General features: G+C 43.3%; 1 protein-coding gene across 1 annotated transcript in view; it reads left to right on the top strand.

The window, feature by feature from the left end:
• Positions 1-2,357, top strand: part of RUNX2 (RUNX family transcription factor 2) — a 36,904-nt gene extending 34,547 nt beyond the window's left edge. Inside the window, exon 4 of the mRNA XM_037391731.1 lies at positions 1,768-2,357. Coding sequence (XP_037247628.1) covers positions 1,768-2,246 — 479 coding nt within the window. The 3' untranslated portion in view covers positions 2,247-2,357. The remainder of the gene's footprint in view (positions 1-1,767) is intronic.
• Positions 2,358-20,719: the final 18,362 nt, after the last annotated feature.

Here is a 20,719-nt window from a genome sequence, read left to right as displayed (position 1 = left end):
AGGTTTCAGGCTCCGTGATCAGGACGCTTGGCTGGCTGTGGCCCAGGTCCTCCAGCCTGAACCCAAGCTGTGCCTGAGCTTTGCCCCCCTGCTGCTTTTAGGGGTCATTGAAGGCGTGGGTTAAATGAGCTGGTAGAACAGGAGAGAACAGTGATCTAAATCACAGTATGTCCCACATAAGGTGGCAGGGTCTGTTGAGTTTGTGGTTTATGGTAGCAACCCATGGTGGGTGCTGTAGGGAGCCAAGGGCAGAAGGGCTGAAGGGACCTGCCTTCTTCACACCAGAAGCAGCAGGTCAGATCCAAAGCCTCTCTGCCAGGGCAGGCATGGCTTCATCTTATATTGAGGATACACAGAGCGTTTCAGTGTTTAGCACATCAGTTTGACATCTAGAAGATGCTGTATTTTCCTTTCAGTTAAATCAGATTTGGCAGATTGGCAGAGATGAGTGAACCCTTGGATCTAGAGGACTGTAAAGCTGTAGAAATGTCAGCTGGGAAGCACAGGGAAAGTCCATTTGATTTCATTATTTTTCCCCTTTATTTCTACCCCACTTTTTTCAGCTCTCTATAAGTATGTGTATATGTACCTACTGCAGAGTGGCCAAAGCATTTGCCTCCTCCTGCACTGCACTTCTGCATTAGTCTTTTTCTCTTTCCCCCCTCCCTTTTCCCACACCCTTTTTGTTTTCCGCATTTCTGGCTCTCAGCGCGAGCTTTCACCATCTTTTTCTTCTGCTCCTGTCCATCCCACAGTCTCCTAAGCAGATCACCAAGCTACTAATGTTTGCTTTCCAGTTCTGCTCCGAAACTTTGGGTGTTTGATGTGGGATTTGAAATTAGGCAAAATGAGTTTACCCATCCCTGTTTCGCGTTAGCCTCCAATCCACAGTGTTACCATCCAGACGTTCACAGTTGCCATAAACTGTGTGGTCTTTTTTTCAACCAGACTGCACAGACTACATATGAAAACAACTTTTTTTTCAATGGCAAAAAGAGTGTTGGGCTTGTAATTTTCCATCAATTGCAGTGAAAAGTAAGATCTGCATCTTTGCTATCGGCTCAGTGGCCTTCCCTATCCTTTGGATGCAACAAGTAATATTTTTCGGCTATAGGAAGTAGCTGAGCAGATTCTCACCTAAATAAATTGATTTAAGGAAAGAAGTGGGTCTTAGTCACCCCCGGTGTAACTCCCCTGGTGTCAGTGGTGCAACTAACTTGGTGTTGCCAGCTCTTGTAGTTTTGTTACAAGTTGCACAGTAATTTCTGCTTTTCTTGAAACCCCAGCTCCCAAAGGTGTGTGCTGAGGTGGGAATCTCAGCTTCCAGGTGGGAATCTCAGCAACCAGACCTGAGTTTCTTGAGAGGCTAAGGCAAAAAACCCAGAGATACGTAACCCTCAAAGCTCAGAAACCAGAAGGCAAATCACCTCCAAATCCATCTTTTTCTTTTTGGCTCTTTTTCAGTCTCTTGATTTTTGAGATTATTTTTCAACACCCCCTGTTGTGACCCTCGACCACTTCAGGACGGCAATGCCGGTCCCTCCATTGGCATTGGTGGAGTTAGACCAGGGATGAGTTTGGCCCAGCACTTGTAGAAGACAGGTGTATGACTCTGTTCCTTGCAATGTATTATTTGATATGATCTGCTGTTCTCTTGGGGGCCAAAAGAAGTGGGTGTTCTTAGAAAAATAAAATTCTATCATCACTTGATACGAAAAATGGTATTTACAGAATTGTTTTCCCCCGTCTTTTGTTATAATTTTTTAGGTGCTTCAGAGCTGGGCCCATTTTCAGATCCCAGGCAGTTCACAAGCATTTCATCCCTCACTGAGAGCCGCTTCTCCAACCCACGAATGCACTATCCAGCCACCTTTACCTATACACCGCCAGTCACCTCAGGCATGTCACTGGGTATGTCCGCAACCACTCACTACCACACCTACCTACCACCACCCTACCCTGGCTCTTCCCAAAACCAAAGTGGACCTTTCCAGACCAGCAGCACTCCATATCTCTACTATGGCACTTCATCAGGATCATACCAGTTCCCCATGGTGCCGGGAGGGGACCGCTCCCCCTCCAGGATGCTTCCTCCGTGCACCACCACATCCAACGGCAGCACGCTGTTAAACCCTAACTTGCCCAACCAGAGTGACGGGGTGGAGGCGGATGGCAGCCACAGCAGCTCCCCAACTGTCTTGAATTCTAGTGGCAGAATGGATGAGTCCGTTTGGAGGCCGTACTGAGATTTCTTCTGTAGCTGGCCTGACCTCCGCGAGCCAAAAAAAACCAAAAACAAACCCAAACCAAACGGTCAAGTAACTACGAAGTGCCTGGTTTTTCTGGTTGTTTTTTTTTTTTTTTTTGTTGGGTTTTTTTTTTGGTTTTTTTTTAATACATTTTACCAATATGTGCAACTGTGTAGATGGGATGATAATGGCCATAAATAACACAAGAGTTACCAACACACCACAACCTATGTTTCTGATTATGTGGATCAAAGAACATAATTATTTTTTTTCCATGGAACCATTTTGCTTTGTTTTATATTTAAAATGTACTTTTTACACACACACACACACACACACACACAAATCACCCCCTATTTTTTTTTTCCTTTTTTCCTTTTTTGTTTTTTTTGTTTGTTTTTTTTTAATCTAGAGTGTTGTGATAACTAGTGAGTATATTGCCAATGAGGAGAGAACGGACTCCCCGGCTATCAGGAGAAACATGGTGATGCAAGGCAAAGGCTGCATTCCCTTTTATTTTTAAAACAAAAAAACCCTGACCATGAACTCCAGATACAGTTGCAATCATACAACGTATGGGACCCTCTTCACACCCGTAGTGCAATTCAACTGGCTTGTATTGGTGCACATAAAAAGGAAAGCAAAGATCAAGTTGCTTCCATTTTGCCATGATACATTCAGATTAAAACAGCTGTCCCAAAAAACTCTGTCCGAGCCTTGCTGCAGATAATGGTTGGAATTTCTCTGTGTTCATTGCTTTTTTGGTTTGTTTTTGGGTACTTAAAGAGAACAAGTCTTCAAGTTAGGCTAGACAACCCTGGGGTTTCCTTTTTGCTTTTGTATCTGTTCATTTTGCCTTTGATTAGCCAAAAACCAAAAAATAGCAACCTTTAAAAACAAAAAACAAAATGTTATTACTTATGCAAAATATGAAAATGGCAATATATATTACTAGAGCCAAAATGGTATACATAGTATTTTTGTTCGGCTATGTTCTTTTTTATTTTTTTTTAAATTATAAATGTGTAAAATTTGAGGTTGTTTGCTAACATGAATCATCGTATAAGTTTAAAAGAATATTTATAATTATTTAATGACATTTGGACCCTTTAAATGTTTCTTAATGTAATGATATATTGACTTCGGTCTCTAAAAGTCTTTTGGGTTTTGGTTTGGTTTGTTTGGGGGTTTGTTTTTTTTTTTTTTACTTATTACATTTCTGCTATGGTGTAAACCTCAAACCTTTACCCAGCTCTGAAAACCAGTTCCAGTGTGAACCAGTTTACAATGTGACTTAAAAATGACAAACCCAACCCAAATGCATCCACATCAAATGATTTTGGATGTAGGATCTTTTTATATAACTTATGAAGGAAATATTGTGTTTAAAATATTTTTATTAGCTGTCTGGTTGCCTTCAACACAGTCTTGCCTTTTAATCAGTAGTTGTGGAGACACTGGAAAAATGGTAGGAAGGATGAAACATTTTTCCACCCTTCCCCTAATTTCTTCTTCTCCCAGAACTTTTCTTAGAACTTCAAAATTTGAAAATATTCATATTTTAAAATGTTCTGTTTTGACAGCGTGATTTGAATTTCGACAAGGTTTTTTTTTTTCCCAAAGAAAAAACAAAACCATTTCAAAGCCCTTCTTTTACAAATAATGAGCTGTTAAATATCTCAGAAATGGGATTAAGGGAGAATAGGTGAAACTTTTTCCCCTCCCCTTGCAATTTCAGCCCACTTGATGGAAGAAAAAGATTCAAAACTCGAGACAGAAACTGCCTGGTAGGGAATCCCCACCCATTAGCATTAAATGCTAGAGCTGTAAGGATGCTGTGTTGACTTTGAAGCTGATGTGGCTGTTGCCGTATTAGAGGGACAAGCACAAGGGCAACAGTATTCACCTCTGCAAACGCTGAAGGTAAAAAGTCACCTTAAAAGCCACCCTGGGGCTCTCAGGCATGATACAGGGAGAGCAAATTGCACCCAAACCCCTTAACCAACCTGTCTGCCACCAAACTATCCAGCGGAGGGGCCCAAGTTTTGCCCAGCCCAGGGCTGCTATGGCAAACAGGGAGGCAACGTGGCATCGGATGGATGCAGTGGGAGCTGAACCGCCCTCCCCACACTATCCCTAAGCAGGTGATGCTAAGCCTGCTATAGTGAGATGTTCAGCACATGCTGATGGCGTTTGCCGGTGCTCCCTCCTTGCCCTGCCTTAGCCGTCGCCATCTGCAGCCTACTCGGGGGGGCTGTTGGCCACCATACCGCTCCTTGGCTGTACTTTGGCTACCTCCAAAGTATCGCAATAAATCATCGGTTGGGCATAGCCATACAGAGCCGGACAACACCATCACCACTCGTTAATAGCGAAGCTGTTAAACGAGTTGACGTTAGCATGGTACATTCCTCTGATTTGCGTGACGCCGCGCTCTTAAAAAAAATAATTAATAAAGTCTTTGCCTTTTAAAGGTTGTATACCAAGTATGCTTAAAGTATAAGTAAGACACTTTGTTTTTCTTCTAATACTTAGTTTTCCTTCAAAGATGGAAGCTGTAATTGATTCTATTTATTGTTGGTTTGTGGTAGCTTGAAGCATACCACTGTCCATTTATTTGTAACTGTAAAATACGTTTGTTAGTCTCAGCAGCACTTAAAAAGCCAGTGTCTGGTTACACATTTCAGTTTTGTTTTTTGTTTAGTAAGCAAGAGAAAAAGATGTACTGCCAGTGCAAGCTGTTTCCTATTTAATAAAAGGTACTATATTTGTACATTATTTGTTATTGCTGAGAAGGGCTTTTTAAGGTTTACTGTATGCATATTAAGTAATTTTTAGGGTGCTTTTGTGTTGAAATGTTGTTAAGAGTGGCTGCAGGCAGCAACCCAGGTTGGTGTTTTTTTGGGGGTGGGATTTTTTTTTTCTTTTTTTCTTTTTTTTTAAGACTTTGTTGTAAAATTCAAGCACTTGGGTTTTGTTTCTGGATAAATCCAGCACAGACCAGAGACGTTTTGCTCAGTACTGACAGGACTCTGTGTCACCGTGGTTTTTCAGCTGGACCGTTAGGGACAGACGTTGAAAACATTTTCTCCGCCTGGTCGAGGTGCACATGCCCAACCCGTACCCTCAGTTTCCTGGCCATACAGGCAGGCGTCTGGCCCTGCCTGCTTGAGATAGGAAGGAAAGGATTTTCTAAGTACCTATGGATGGAGGAGCACCAGCCCCTTGACTTTCAGTAGACTCCCATGCTCCTGAACCCTCCTGGTGCCTTTGGAAAATCTCTCCTGGTACATCAGGCTGGTCACAGAGGGAGGTGTCAAGGCTGAGGCAGAGATGCTCATCAAAGCTTTTGGAAAATGCTTTTGAGTTCGCTTGGAAATACTCTTGAATCAGGATTTCAGACCAAAAAAAAAACCCCAACCAGCACTATGCAGTAAATCATATCAGATTATTTGACATTTTGCGAGGTGCTTAGCATCAGCAGAAAGGAGTTTTCTCAAAGGTACGGCAGCTCTTCCCTTCAGTGAGCGGCAAACTTTGGCACCGGTCATAGATTTAAAGGTTTAAAAATGGCCTTTTTTGACTTTCCAGCTCTCTTACCCTACCACAGATTTACTTCCAGCACAACAGGCACAATGTCCCTTTTGCCAAATGGAGGGATTAAATCCTCCTCTCCCTCTTCCTAAGGGTAACCAGATCGGGGTCAGTGGGTCGGGATGGATGAGTAAAGCAATTTGTTTAACCCACAGCATCATTCGTGTGGCATTTATTGTTTCTTTTAAAAGACCAGCTGCTGTGTCTTTCTTAGCATTGAACTTTTTTTGCCAGCAGTCCCCTGAGCAAAGATTTATCGGTTTCCACAGGTACCATCTTGAGTGGGGAAAATTTTGCACTTTCACACTTAGCAAAGCAAAGCTCAGCCCCACGCCGGGCTGCATGCGGCCACAAGCCATGAGCAAAAGCAATAATTAAAACCTGGATCAGCCATGAGCTCAAAGAAGCCCCATTCTCTGAACCCCTGAACTTCTTCTTGTTTTTAAATAGAATGCATTTCATTTTAACATTTTCTGAGAACTTTTTTAGATGTTTGTTTACTTCCATGTTTACAGATAACTCTTTGCTTTTTTTTTTTTAATGCAGTACTTTTAAGTATATCAGCCAAACCCATACTTTTACAGTAACTTTTGTTTTAGGTAATATGAGTGACATTCCAATTTTTTTTTGTTGTTGTTGTTAAATATGCTTTACCAGTCTTGAATTTCCGCTGGAACAAAATATTTGTAGCATTTTGTGTAAATACAAGCTTTAATTTTTTATTTTTTCAAGTGCTGTCACCTGAGACTTGCTTTTCATGCACATATTGTACAAACACACTCTGCTTTATGCCACAGATGATGATTGTGGATCAGTTTACTTCAACTTCAAAGGGACTATTTGTATTGTATGTTGCAACTGTAAATTGAATTGTTTTGGCATTTTCTCATGATTGTAATATTAATTTGAAGTTTTAATTTCATTTTCAATAAAATGGCTTTTTTTTGTTAATGTTCTTCTATGCTTCTGTTTCTTCCACTGTCTCCTCTTAGCACCAGGCAGGGTAAAGTACATGGTAGGGCACAGTACTAGCCCTTCTGTGGTGGCCCTCTCAATTTCTGCAGTGCTTAAGTTTGCAATTAAATATAGAAAGCAAGTTTCCAGGCCTATGGGTAGTAAAGGACACCTTCTAAATCTGATCTCCAATGTTGCTTCTTCTCCTGAGTCTGCAAACTAGCAAAACCTGTGTTTCTTAGAGGAGTGCAAACTGCTCCATTCATCTTACTAGCTTGTTAACTCTGAAACCTAACAACTGACATTAGCCGGGACGTTCTGATGCTGGGGGCAGAGCTTAAAGTATAGGAAAAGCTGGGATACATTTCCAAACTGGGGGCAGTGGGGAGAGATTAGGGTTTATGGTGCTTTTCCAGGGTGGGGGTTGCGCTATCCCCACCTCCTCCTGGTCAGATCTGAGGAATGCAGTTACAGATAATCTTGTGATTTGCATGGCCTGAGGCGAGAATCCTTTCCAAGCAGCAAAAGATATATGGATAGGGAGGCGACTGGGGGAGGAGGCTATTTTTCCTCCTGCCTAGTGTCAGGGATAGGAGGAGATGCAGCTAATAAAGGTGAGGTTAAGTTCACCCAAGGCTGTCTGCAGGAGGAGAGGAGAGGACAGGAGTTGTTTGCAAGCTTGTGCCTGGTTTCATAGTAAGTTCATATCCTTTTTAGCTATTTCTTGAGTCTGCAAAAGTGCAATAGTAGCACAGAGGCATGAGGGTTTGATCATTTCAAGAAACCTTTAACTCTGATGTTTAAATGTCACTAATACTGATTTTGTGAGCTCTGTTGGCTTTTCATGGACCTACATATTTCTTGTGTGGTGGTTGAAGACTGAGATAATGTTTGGGGGTTTTCAAGGGTGCTTTCATTCCAGCCCATAATCTGAGTCCTAATTTTAGACAAGGTTTATCCAAGAGTGAGGAACCAAGCAAACCAATCAATGCTTTGTGGTGTAATTGCTATAGAAATCATTTTGGTGGGACTTAGGCTACGAACATTAGTACTAAGACTTTCCGCTGCCCTCTGGTGCACAGGTTAACCCATCTGAGTTAGTCAGAGCGCAGCAGGATGTTCACTATGTTCTTGCTTTCATGGTCACTTAATCCAGATGCTCATAAAAGGAAAGAAAGCATTTTTCACCATTTCATATGGTCAAGTGGCGGGACAGGGGCTTAGGGAGGTCATGCCACTCTGTTCTTGGAGGTTTACAGGACCTGACTGGGTAAAGCATGGAGCAACCTGTTCTGACCCCAGAGCTGTGGCTGCTCAAGCAGAAGGTTGGGCTGGACACCTCCCACGGTCCCCTCCAAATTACCCCAGAGCCCTGTGAGTCAGACTAGGAGCTATCTACTGCAGGTTGCTGTCTAAGCTAAAAACTGCTTGCGTGACTGCACGGGTAGCATATATTCAGCTAAAACTAATCTGAATAAAGAGGTTTGACAGGATGATATTCTTACTTAGGCGGGTTATTGAGGAGTTACAGTGATCCATCTATCTTTTGTTGGTTTCTAGCACATTTCTCTGGGGATATCTACAGCAGACAAGGTCAGCACAAGAGTTGGAGGAGTCAAACCATCACTGATCCAGTGCAGGAAATCCCATCATAGATCATACTGGGGTGTTACTTTTGAGTTTTTGATTCATTTACCCTTTTGCAGCTTGAGAAGGTGAGTCTCATTCTCTTGCCTTAGCCAGAAACCAACCACTCTTGAGACACAATGACCACCACTGGTCAGTGTGGAGGACTGCCTGATGTGGAGCCATGGGGAGCAGTGGGGGGAGATCAAACTCAAAATACTTTTAGAAGATAAGATTTAAAGATGCTTCCTACAAGGGGTGGTGACCATTGCCTTCCCCACCTTTTGCTGCCAGTAAATAGCTTCTTGCTTTGGGGTTGTGAGGGTTGAACGTCCACTCTGGATCGCTGGAATCAGGCCTTTTCTGGTCCCACGTAGTGTGCATGCGGCGGGCAGGATCTCGTGCTGCCTTTCCCTGTTAGCCTCTGTTTTAACTTTTTAATTTCCTGTGGCTGTGAGCAACACCGGAGGGGCTCAGAGCAGCCACGTGTTGGCAGCCACAGGCCTAAATCAGCCTTTTTTTGTGCCTAAAATGAGCGCTGGGGGAGAGGTGGGGGAGAGAAGGAGCAGAGTCTGGCTTTATGGTTCAGCACCAAGTCCTGCACTGGCACCAAATAAAAAAATCATCAAAGTGTTTGCTGGGCAAAAGGAGGAAATAACCTCAGTTATATTTCCAAGGATTGACATGTACCGTCTAGTTACCTTCTGCATGGTTGGGAGGAAATGAATTGGTATTTTGGGGTGAAATCCCTCCCCTGGGCCATCACTTGTGGATGGTAAATGCTCTGCATAAGTCACAGCAGTGCTCTGCAGCACCTGGGGGGGTCACGCTAGAGCATGTATTTGGGTAGCAGAGGGTATGGCACGGTGTGGGTGACCAGCCTTGCAGCTGCTCAGGCGCTCACCACATGGCTGAATGTTTGCAGAGAACAGCCCAAGAGCGTTATTCACGAGAAACACTTGTTGGACAGGTTAAAATTACAAGCAAATCCTTAGAAATCCATAATCTTTGGGTAAGTGATGGGCATGACTGTGGCAGATAAGATACTGGAGGCAGCTTGAGCATTTCTACTCAGTGTCTTGAAGAAAAGTTTTAACGTGAGCTTAAAGCAAAAAATGAAATATGTAGCATTCAAAAGGGCTGTGTTTGGCCTTCTGTAATTATAAACTTTCTCCTGTAGATCTGCTGAAGCAAATATCTGTCTGGGATGTATGGAGCTGTTCCCATGGGGTCTCTTTGTGATACTTATATGGCCTGGGAGGGGGGGACATCAGCATCTACGCCTCTGGGAATAGGAAGCTGCTGGCCCCAGTAACAGATAAGGCTGTGAGATACAAAGAGAACAAAGCCTAAGCTTCCAAAAACATCTGGTGATCTGATGCAATGCAAACAAAGTAACTTGGAACCTATGAGATGATTTAAAATTGAAGTTCGCAGGACTTCCCTGCTACTTTGATGCAGATTAATTGCATATATTACTTAGGGTAGGTGCAACCTGCATTTCTAATGCCATCTGTGTTATCTAAATAACAAATGGACTTGAATTTCCCTCCTGCAGTTCAGGTAAGAGAATAAAATGAAATTCCTATAGCTATATTTGTAAGAACTTGTAAAGATGAGACAAACTAGCTCTTGCTCTGTAGCTGGGAAATTTCAGCATCTTCTGATTTTGCATGATTCAGCATCATTCTCCAGGCAGCTTTGGCCTCCTTCTTTAATGCCTCAGTTTCCCTAAATGTAGAACAGGGAATTTACTATTTCCCTACTTTGTCAGGGTGTCCCATGGGCTCAGTGTTTATAGAGAGCTTTGAACTTGTTGTTGTTTAGCTCTTTTTACTACAAATCTGATGTTTGGTCTCACACCATTGGACAGTGTCCTTTGAAACAGCACATTTCTAAACCACATGTTTAGAAAAATTGACCCAGTTTCCAGACTGCTGATCTGGTCAAGAAACAATGCGGAGTTAAGGCCAAGTTGTGCTGTCTCAACAGATTTACTCGGGATTTGTGGCGGGGCAGGAAGAAAAGCAGAGATCGCCGCAATCCATGGAGGCAGCCCTTGGCCGCTCCCTCCCGGCAGCTCACTCAGGATGAGCAGCTGGAGCTTGCAGGATGTCCCAACACTTACAGAAAAGCAAACAACTCATCTTAAAGTTGATGTGCCGCAGCAACTTGCCAGTGATTAATGCTCACCATGGGGCCAAGTTCAGATGGTCATTACGCCAGTACAGATCAGCTGAAGTCCCTCTATTAATAGTCCCGTGGTTTTGGATGCCAGCATTTTTCAACCTGTAAATGTGGGTGTTAGCAATGAAGCGTCACCAAAATGCTGGTTGGAAGGGGTCTCCATGGGTCTCCTGGTTCAAGGGAGGCTCAATACAGGACCACCACCACCACCAGATCTGCTCAGCATGGCTGTGTCCAGCAAGTCTTGAGATCTTTCAAGCGTGGAGAGCTGGGGCTTCAGCAGAGCATCTCATCCCCACACTTCTCCTAATGTCCACCCCCAACCTCCCAAAGTGCAATTGGTGACTTTTCCTCCAGCCTCTGGGTCTGGGTTTTTCCCGCCTCTGGGTTTGGGCACACAAGGCACAGTAAGGGTTTAAAACCTTCTTGCACATCTGTAGGAGTCCAGTGCTTGGTGATCTGTCCATCCTTTCATTTCTATTCCTCCAGGCTGTAAGTTTAGAGTACTATTAAAAATAAAGTTGGAGCCTATACACTAAGGCAGCCCCTCGCCCCTCAGCTTGTTTACTTTTTAATTTCCGCAGTTGGAAAAAGAAGTCCTTAGTAGCTAAAAATGATGCTGTTACATCCCAATGCTGTGAGATAGCTTCTCCCAGGAAAGCACAATTTTTATCCTTGCTCTGGAGCGTACGAGGCTGGTTGGCAAACGTCAGGAAATAGGAAGGAAAGGCCATGGCAGAAGTGAAAAAAAACCCCAAACCAAATAATCCAGACAGATCTCAGGAAACCTGGATGCAAAGGATCTTTGTCCTTTTATTACCAGTAGTGGTGTTCTCCTAACAGAGCAGGATGTTCTCATCTTTTAATAACAGCCAGCCCGGATGCTGAAGTCTCTTCTGCAAATACTGTACAAGTGAGAAGGAGAACAGCTGATTTCTGTTAAGATGAATACACCAGGAGAATAAGCCAAAAAAAAAAAGTATGGGAAATCTCCAGAGGTCTTTTGGTTTTTTTGTGTTTTGGTTTTTGGGTTTTTTTTGTTGTTTTTTTTTTTTTTTGCAATGCTGTTTGGCAGCTGGATCTCAAAGTCAGGACTGAAAATCCAGTCTGTGTTTCTGTCCCTTTGCTGATCAGTCACCACATGTTGAGCAGCAATTCCTGCACCGCTTGGGGATTTGGAGCAGCATGGGCGGCAATTTCCCCCTGTTCTTTAAAGAGCTGCAAAATCCACCGCCTCTGGCTTTGTGGAGCTGTAGAAAGTACCAGGCAATGAGGAATTTGCTTGACTTGCTCCTTGCCATAGAAAATGGTTACATGCTGAGTCGGGGCCAGTGATTTAAAATGGCATCTTTGTTCCATCTTTTTTTGTACTTTCTCCTCTGCCTTGTTTTCTTTCCTTCGTCTATTTTATTTGTCTGGAAGAGATTAATTCAAACTACAAGATAGAGACAGGATTGTGGTTTTATAAGGCATTGTATTGGGTATTAAGAAAGATGCCTCTTACTCTACTCACGCTGCCCCTTCAATCATCTTCTCCTTATGTGCAGCACAGAAACTGCATTTCCCTCCAGGCAGGGATCTTTGAAATCACAGTAAAATCACACAGGTTTGTAATGTGCTTATAGGTACAGGATGGAAAGTGTTAGAGAAAAGTAGGGTACATGGTGACGTGATATTCTGTATTTCCGTAATGGGGTAATGTCCAAGAGAATAAAGAACTGACTGTGTAGCATGTTCACACATTTTTCTCATATGCTGAATGGCAGTCCTTGAAAACAGTTCCTAGAAACCAGAAAAAAACCCATTGTGAAACAACGGGGAGAACTTATTCAATATTTAGGATTGCTGGCTAATGACTACAAAGAGGTTTACAGAGAACTTGTGCAACTGTTTTCCTTGCCAGCCAGGGAAGATTTTGTACGTGCTGTTTCAGACCTCCATCTCTCTGCCTGACCAAGAGGATCCCCACATTTTCTATTTCCATAAGATTATGAAATTTTCATAAGATTATGAAGTCTTAAATTAGGAACTGATTTTGATTGCTCCATTTAACAGGGCACAAGGAACTCTTTTTTTTTTTTTTTTTTTTTTTTTTCGCATTGCATTTATTTAGAAAAGATACTTTTAGGGGATGGTCATCTTAAGACTGGCATTTTTTTTATGGTGGACATCTGCTCTGGAGGAGCTACCCAGCTCCTCCACAACAGAAAATAGCAACAGATAACGTCCTGATGAACTGCAATGTTACCTGGTTGTCATCTCTGGGATTTACTGATCTAGCTGTTTGTGGCACAGAGGGACTGACCCTGTGCCCGCTGTGCCAGAAGCACCTGTGATGAAGGATGGAAAGACGATCCTCCACTCATGGCTGAGGGCATGACATACACACCTGCCTGTGTTGGACCTCACCGTCTGGAGAAAAGAAAAAATAGAAAGAGTAATTTAGGTCATCTACAGCGTGACAACCTCAAAACAGGAAAGCACAAAGCGCTGGTACCTGAGCAGACTGTGGTTCGGAGGGGCTGGCACCTCCCTGAGTCTGTTCAAGTCAAGTCAGTGGGGGCTTGCACCCATCTCGGTGGGGCTGAGGGGTGAAACCCTGATGAAGATGGGTAAATGAATGCATACCATACACAGAAGTCCTCTCAGAGGCACATGTCCACGCTCACATCCTGGTTTTCCTCTGGAAGTAGTAGGGTCCTGAAGGCACCCCCTGTTCCCTCTTCCCCAGAAGGTGTTGCACATATAGAGCCAGCATTCTGATTTTGCATTTGGCTCTTTCTTTCTGTCAAAAAGCAAAGCTAAAATGACATCCAGTTTGCACTCTGAGGAAGCGTAGGCTTGCTGACGTTGCTGCCAGATCTGATGTTGCTGTCCTCCCTTTGGCATTGTAGTGACTGCAGTGTTAGAGGATTTTAATTATAAATACTTCCTGACCCAAGGGATTACATCACTTTCCTAGGCCTGTGACCCAAGCCCATCACTGGTACATGCAGGGCTTCTCCTATCCCTTTGTGTCCTTTCGGCCCCACAATGGTGTTGTGAACCAAAATGAGGGGAAATCATAGCCACCTGGCTTGGTGCCCCTTGGTTCTCAAGACCCATGGAAATGTTCACCTGACATAGAAAATGCTAAGACTGAATTTGTAAAGGTCTCCTGCTAGAGGTGACCACAGACCTCAGGCCTTGCAAATGAAACATCAAAGTAATTTCTTCAGTGCTTCTTTGCCGCAGCAACTAGAAATGAGACATTGAACCTCAAAGACGGAAGACATGAAGCTCAGAAACGCACCCACACCCACATACAACATCAGAAAGGAGGCAATCAATTTTTCAGTTGCTTCCCAGAAATAGAAGTAGTTCACTTTTGAAAAAGTTTTCTTAAGCTCACTCTCTTCTCAAACATCCAGAAGTGATGGGTACTTAATAAAAGTTGTGTAATGCTTTAGATAGGCATCAATGGAAATATTGAATATGCATATGAATTGGCCTCTGTATTTACCACCTTTTTAAGTCATGGGTGGCTTTTGAAATATTATCAGAAATGGGTAAAAATATATATGGGGCAGGGGAGCTGATCTTGCTACGAACCCTGCGGTAACTGGGTTATTTAAGAAAATTGATTGTTATTTAGTTACTTCGTTTAGCTTAAAATGCAGTTACTGTTTTTCTTCCAAGGCTTTTTGGCTGCTGTACAGCTGTTGTTAAGAAATCAGTATTTCTTAGTAAAATATGTACCCATTAGTTAATATTTGTGACAAGGCAAATTTCAAAGAATTGAAAGGCTGTGACGCCATTTTTCTGGAAAAGGCTAATACCTTGCCAGTAAGCACATTTCTCCTTAACAGGTCAATATCAACCCCAATCAAAAAAGAAAAGTGGGATCGCAGTTTTGGGGATTTTTTTTCTGCCACAGATGTTATAGTTGTTCACTCTACGTTGCCCTCTTCACGTTCACAATAAAGGCTTAAAAACATTATTAGCCAAAATACCCAAAGGAATTACTTGCTTCAGGTAATAAATGGTAGAACTGAGTCCTGCTGGTTTTCCTTTTGCAGCCAGTAAAAGCCATCTGAATGTTTTCTGCAATGATAACGGTGGGAAGCAAAGCCTGGAATGTCATTGCCTTCTAGCTTGGGACTTCTCACCTGCCAGGTTACACCTTGCAGCTCCCAGCGACCTCAGGGCTGGGGACAATGGCTAACTCATTCCCTAAAGCAGGAACTTAATCCCTAAATTGCCCTAAAAAGTTTTCACAGACTATATAAGAAGAGTTATACAGACCGTTATTCAGAAACCGAAGCTAGATGCCGGAATGGATATCCTCCACCATGCAGACAACAAAAAGAATTTGGCCCAAGACATGCTCAAAGGTGATCTCATTAAGACCTAATTTTCTGAGATTTAGGGATTAGGGCCAATGATTTCTAGATTTCTCATCCCCTATATGTGTATTTATGGACTATTGTAGTGCTTATGTGGTACTCAAATATTTAAGAATGGAACATAAGAAAACTCCGGCTTCCTTGCTGGCAGAAGCACCCTAAAATGCATCTTTGGACTTTGGGGATTTTTCCTTTCTGTGCATGTGAGTGGATCGGTACCTCGTACCCAGGTGTGTTTGTGGGTCTGTGTAGGGCAGGTTGGCCCTCCCAAGGGAAACAGAATGTGAGAGAGTGCCAATGAGGAGGTGGGATTTGCCCCTGGGTTCGCATGGGAAAATCCATTCTCTTTGCAAAACATATTTCTGTTTCCTAGGAAAATGAAGGATTTTGGCCTCTAGATACATAGATTTGAAGGTCACCTGGGTAATGAAGTAGTGGTGATGCTGACAGTTGTTAATTTATACTCTTTATTGCTGCGGTGCTTTGGCATACCCCTGTGTGCAGAAACCCATACACCCTGAGCCCAAAACAGTATGTGTGATTGGACTGGAGGTTTCCAGATAGTTTTGAAGACTTCAGAAGATGGGGAAAGACTTCTCCTCCAGTTAGTAGTTTGGTCATTTGAGCTGTAATTTATCCCCCTGCCTCTCTGTAAACTTCGGTGTCTGATACTGCTGGTGTTGGAGATCAATTGACTGAATATCAGTGAGACAAAGCAATACCTTTAGTAGGCAAACCAACACAGATGGAAAAAAATGATAAGTTCCTGGCCAATTCATTTTTAAGACTCTAAATAAAAAAAAGAAACTGGAGAAACTGGGAAAAATTGCACTGAGTTTACTGTAAGTTTATAAATTATCTGAGACATAAAAGTAGAGCAGAGAGGGACCTTGCAATGGGAAAGACGAGGGAAAAGATTAAGTGCCACAAAAGCAGTATTTCTGTTGCATCCATAATGTATCTACCATAATTTAGTACAGTTATGAATGTCAGTTCTCAGGTTCATTTTGCATTGGTCTTCTTACAGGACTTAGAGGTCATACGTAGTTCACCTTTCTTCTGTCCTTGTAGCCTTCAGCAGTTGCTTTTGGGAGTTTACAGTGTATAGGTTGGACTAATCAGCTGCCTCAAAAAGTTCTCTCTCCCCAAGCCTGACTGTTTCTCTTTCAACAAGTTTACAACCTTAGACTCCAGGAGCTTGAATTTTAAGTCTGTGACCTTGTGCTGGTTTCTCAGTATGAAGCCTGGGCATTGAGCCCCATGTTGTAATAGCAAGAACATGGCAAACTGCATGGCCAGTGGGTTTCTTTTAGAGGTGGCAGATCTTTCACAGAGAACTTTTCCGCCCCCAGCAGATAAATTGGGGATAACTGGTGTATTGGCTGTTATTGACATTCTTGCATATGTTTCCTGGAGAGGAAGAAATTTGTATAGTCTTTTGCTCAGTGCAGAAAAGCAGAGCACCCAGGAAAAATGAGGTGTCCCAGGCTTTGAAACATGCTAATGGGTGTGATATCTTGCTGTGCAGATGCCTCCCCCTTGCAGCCAGCACCTCATAGTCCCACTTGAGCAAAGCTTAGCCACTTTCTGCTTTGGGCTAAGCCATGAGAAAGCTGGGAGATGTCGCTTTTGATGCAAAGGAAACAACCACTGTTTTCTTGACACTTTGAACCCCTGTTTTCTTATCAGGCGTCACGGCGGTGTCACAAAGATGCTGAAGATAACAAAGGAAAAGGGCTAAACCACATGAATCTAGTTTCATTATGTACATTTTATTTTGCTCTGACTTTGTCTAGGCGGTCGCATCCTGACTGCCTTGTGTGACTCGTGTAGAAGCAATTTCTATGAATAGCTGCTGCCGCTTCGAGCTGTTCTGTGAATAAGAAGGGAGCTCTATGAACACAAAGTGCAGGCAGACAAAAAGAGTGATTTTGTAAGGAATTACATCCTTCTTTCAGTTCAAAGGTTTAACTTAGACTTTTGAAGGTGTTCAGCTTTAATTTTCAGCCCCCTTTTGAGGGAGACAGAGCTACTGGGATTGTACGGTGTGTGGACCCAAGGGCAATGTCTGTCTGTCTCTCTGCCTGTTGCTTCTCAATCCTGTGGCCAGTCACACCTCAGTGAAATTCAGCAATTTCAGAACTCCTGAATTCAAATGCAATTCATGATGGCACGTCCCCAGATGTTTCTGTCCAAGCACGAGTTTGGGTGCAACCTTTATTGTCCAGGAAATAAGACAACCAAGACAAGCTGTATTGCAGAAGAGCAAGCTCCTGTACCCGTGGACAAGGCTGGTTTGCTCTTTCTACGATTCTTAAATTTCTCAAATTTCTGGGAGTATTTTTATTCTTTTCATACTTTTGCAGACCCTAAATTTTAGGCCTAGACTAAAGCAACAGAAGACTCAGAGGCCTCCTAAAAAGTTTGTCCCACTGATTCTTTTGAAGTAGCTCATTGCTTCAAACTGAACCACTGCCTACAACTGCCACAAAACATTACTGCTTGTTATAGTAATAGGAAAGGATTTAACCATGTCTGTAGAACAACTTCATCCCAGGATCCAGGTGTACAATGTCTTTTTCATCATACGTTATCCTAAAGTCTGCATCATTTTCAAGTGGCTCACTGGCTTCTAAAGGATGACATACCCATGGCGCCGGGGTGTGCCTGGTCGTATACATGAGTGTGTGTGTGTGTGTGTGTTTTCTGTTGAAAATAGTTTCGTGAGCTTTCTGAGCTCGTTGCCTGCTGGTTAAGCATACTGAGGGCTGGAGGAGCTCTTCAGTGTTCAAGGATGAGATGACTTCAAAGGCTGAGTCCACAGCAGGCAATACAAGTGCCCCAGAGTGCCCTTTTCCTCTCCAACCATCAGCATATTTGTGGCTCTGGTGCACTATTGCCATATCCGAGCTCTTCTGCTGGGAAAAAACTGGACCGTGCACCATTTCCCTCTGCATCTGGATGTTCTTCAAAGGAAATACAGGCTGGACAGCCCCATATGCATCAATGAGTCCCCAAACAGGACAACTGGCAGACCCATGCTTCCCAGCCCTGGTTTATAGGCTCAGCTATAGATGTGCCATGTTTCCTTTCCCTGCAAGAAATTTTCATGCATAGAAAATGAAGCTTGTGAAGAGGCTTTGGGCTGACGAAGATTGAAATAGGGCAACTCAAATGGTGGCTCTTGGCAAATGTGAGATAAAAGGCATTTGCAGAAAGCCCAGTAAAGAGGTTCCAAGCTAACATGTTTGGCCTCATCTTTGCAGCCCAGCGTGCGTGGCCCATCGGTGTGGTGACATGCTGTCAGTCATTGAGCTGCAGTGACACGATCATGTGCCTGCGCCCTCTGATTCTGCACAGCAAAGGATAAAATATTTATCAGATTTGACCTAGATTTGGCCTTGATTTTTAAAGACAGGCTCGTTGCTTTATGAATAAACTCAGGATGTTGAACATAAACATCTGAAAAATAGGAGAGGATGACTCTTCTCACTCAAGCTCTAGAAACCAGAAAATGAGATAATTAAAATTTTAAAAGAAAAGTCCAGGAAGTGTGGAAGCATGATAGGAAGATGCTCCATTTAAAACAATTCGAGTTCCCACTTTCCATATCCTCGGCAACATGATACTCCTGGACTAGCAACAGCCGTGTTGTGCATCCATGCACACTGTGGGTTATTCCTCATATAAGCAGACTTGAGCTAAAACTGGAGCCATACACTAGCCTGAGCCCTTGATAAGAGGCAGCCACTGTAGAAACCAGAGACTTGAGCTTCTTCCAGGAACCCTGGGTGAGGTGTTTTCAGAGAAAATGTTGAGCTCTCTCTTTCTGTCTACGAAAAACAGCTAACTGTTAATGCAGGCTTGGCTGTTTTCTAAAGGTTTTTGCTGTAGCCCAAACTTCTAGATAGGAAAATAATACAGACAGAGTAGATCTTTCCTCCTGGCTCTGCTAGTTGTTTGCAAAAGGCTTATCCCTTACCAGGGTTGCCTGTCTGGGTGCTATGCATTTGCACACTTTGGGCTTCTTTCGGCCTGTCCTTTGCACTCCTGACATCTGCCCAGACCTCTACCCTGGTGCCCTGACCTCCTAACACACAGAGTTCATTTGATGAGAAAAGCTGAGCTTGTGGAAATCTGTTTTTTCCCTTCTGACTGAGCAAACGGGAGCGTTCGCACCTCCTGACGTTGGGCTGCAGTGTGGAAAGGAGAGCGAGATTTATGAAGCCTGGGAGAAAATAAAGTAGAAAGAGAGCAGGTGTACCAACAGTGATGTTCTCCTGGGAGGAGGCAGGAGTCTATTTCCATCTTGGTTTTGCCAGGTGTGAATCTTTCCAGGACGTGTAAATAACACTGACTAATTAATGCTGACACACAGCAGCCACCCCCCCAAAACCCAGCCCAAGGTAGGGATGAGTTATTTGGGAAGAACTGCTGTGAGGTGCTGCAGCTTCATCCGGCACCCCTTTGCCAAATCAAACCATCATCAAAGTGACTCACACAGTGTTTGGTCCCTATTGTGATCATAGAAATCAGGTGTCAGGTAGGAGAGCGATGTCCCAAAGATGTCCTTGCCCATGGCCTTAGTAGACTTGATCACTGGGGCTGCGTGGACTAAACAGTGCCAGGGCTTAGGCTCTGGTTCTGAAGCATCTTGGGTTTTTTTTTTATCAGATTCATAACACTAAATACCCCTAGCCCCTAGAAGAGATCCAAAAAGCCTACTCAGAGTGGTCCTCGCCTTTGCTAACACATGGTCTATGCCTGGAAATGGCTTGGGAGAGTGCTACTTGCCTGTGCCCATGCTAAAAATGTGCAGTAGGGATGTGTTCTCGTGCCCACTCCTGCACGCCAAGACTGTTTAATTTACTATATATAGTCATAGCATATGTGTACTTGAATATATTCTCTTTACAGCCTGGTTCAGCATAGAGGTTTCATGTAGCATACACTATAAAAAGTTTCTTTTTTGGATTTTCATCTTGACATGAAAGTGCATTACAACATTTGCCATCAATAAAACACAATTCCTTCCATGTGAAAAGCATTACAGCCACAGTATGGTTATTGAGTGATGATACCTGGATGACGGAAATACACGAACAGGAAAGTGTACATAGGGAAACTTCAGAAATGATGCCAAGTTTTAAAAAAAAAAAAAAAAAGCAACGTCTGATAGCAGTGCAGATGGGTTTGGAGAATTTAGTTCATTTGTACTCAAAAAAAAAAAAAAAAAGGAAAGGAAAAAGATAAAGGCTGAGCTGAAAAAGAAATTAAAAAAAAGGCAGTGGAAAGCTTCACAAATAAGTAACTGAGGAGGTTGGCAACCCACTCAAGACGTGTGAAGAACAGATTGCTTGCCTCTTGCTCTGTGACTCAATCTTGAACCAACTCAGTCATGACCAGGCGTCGGGGATTTTGGGAGCTCCTTCTGCTATCAGCCTGTCTCTCGTGCCCAGCACAGCATCCAGTGCTGGGATGCCAGGGACTGAAGGTACCATTAACATTATCTTAGACTGAGTCCTAGAGATAGGTCCTCCAAGCTTGAGGACGCTGGGGACCCTGAGCAGGAGGTTGCCCTCCCGTACACAGTCTACACCTAAGCTGAGCAGCTGACTCCAAATTTGCTGAAACAGAAGAAGTCCTGAGACTTTGTAAAGAGCTTTGGATCAAGCCCTTCTCCTGCAAATGTGCCAATCCAAGATCCTTCTACTAGCTCTAATT

Source organism: Falco rusticolus, chromosome 6 (genome assembly GCF_015220075.1).
Source record: "Falco rusticolus isolate bFalRus1 chromosome 6, bFalRus1.pri, whole genome shotgun sequence".
Classification (NCBI taxonomy): Eukaryota; Metazoa; Chordata; class Aves; order Falconiformes; family Falconidae; genus Falco; species Falco rusticolus.
Note: the sequence above shows the minus strand (reverse complement) of the source record. Positions and strands in the feature narration are given on the sequence as shown.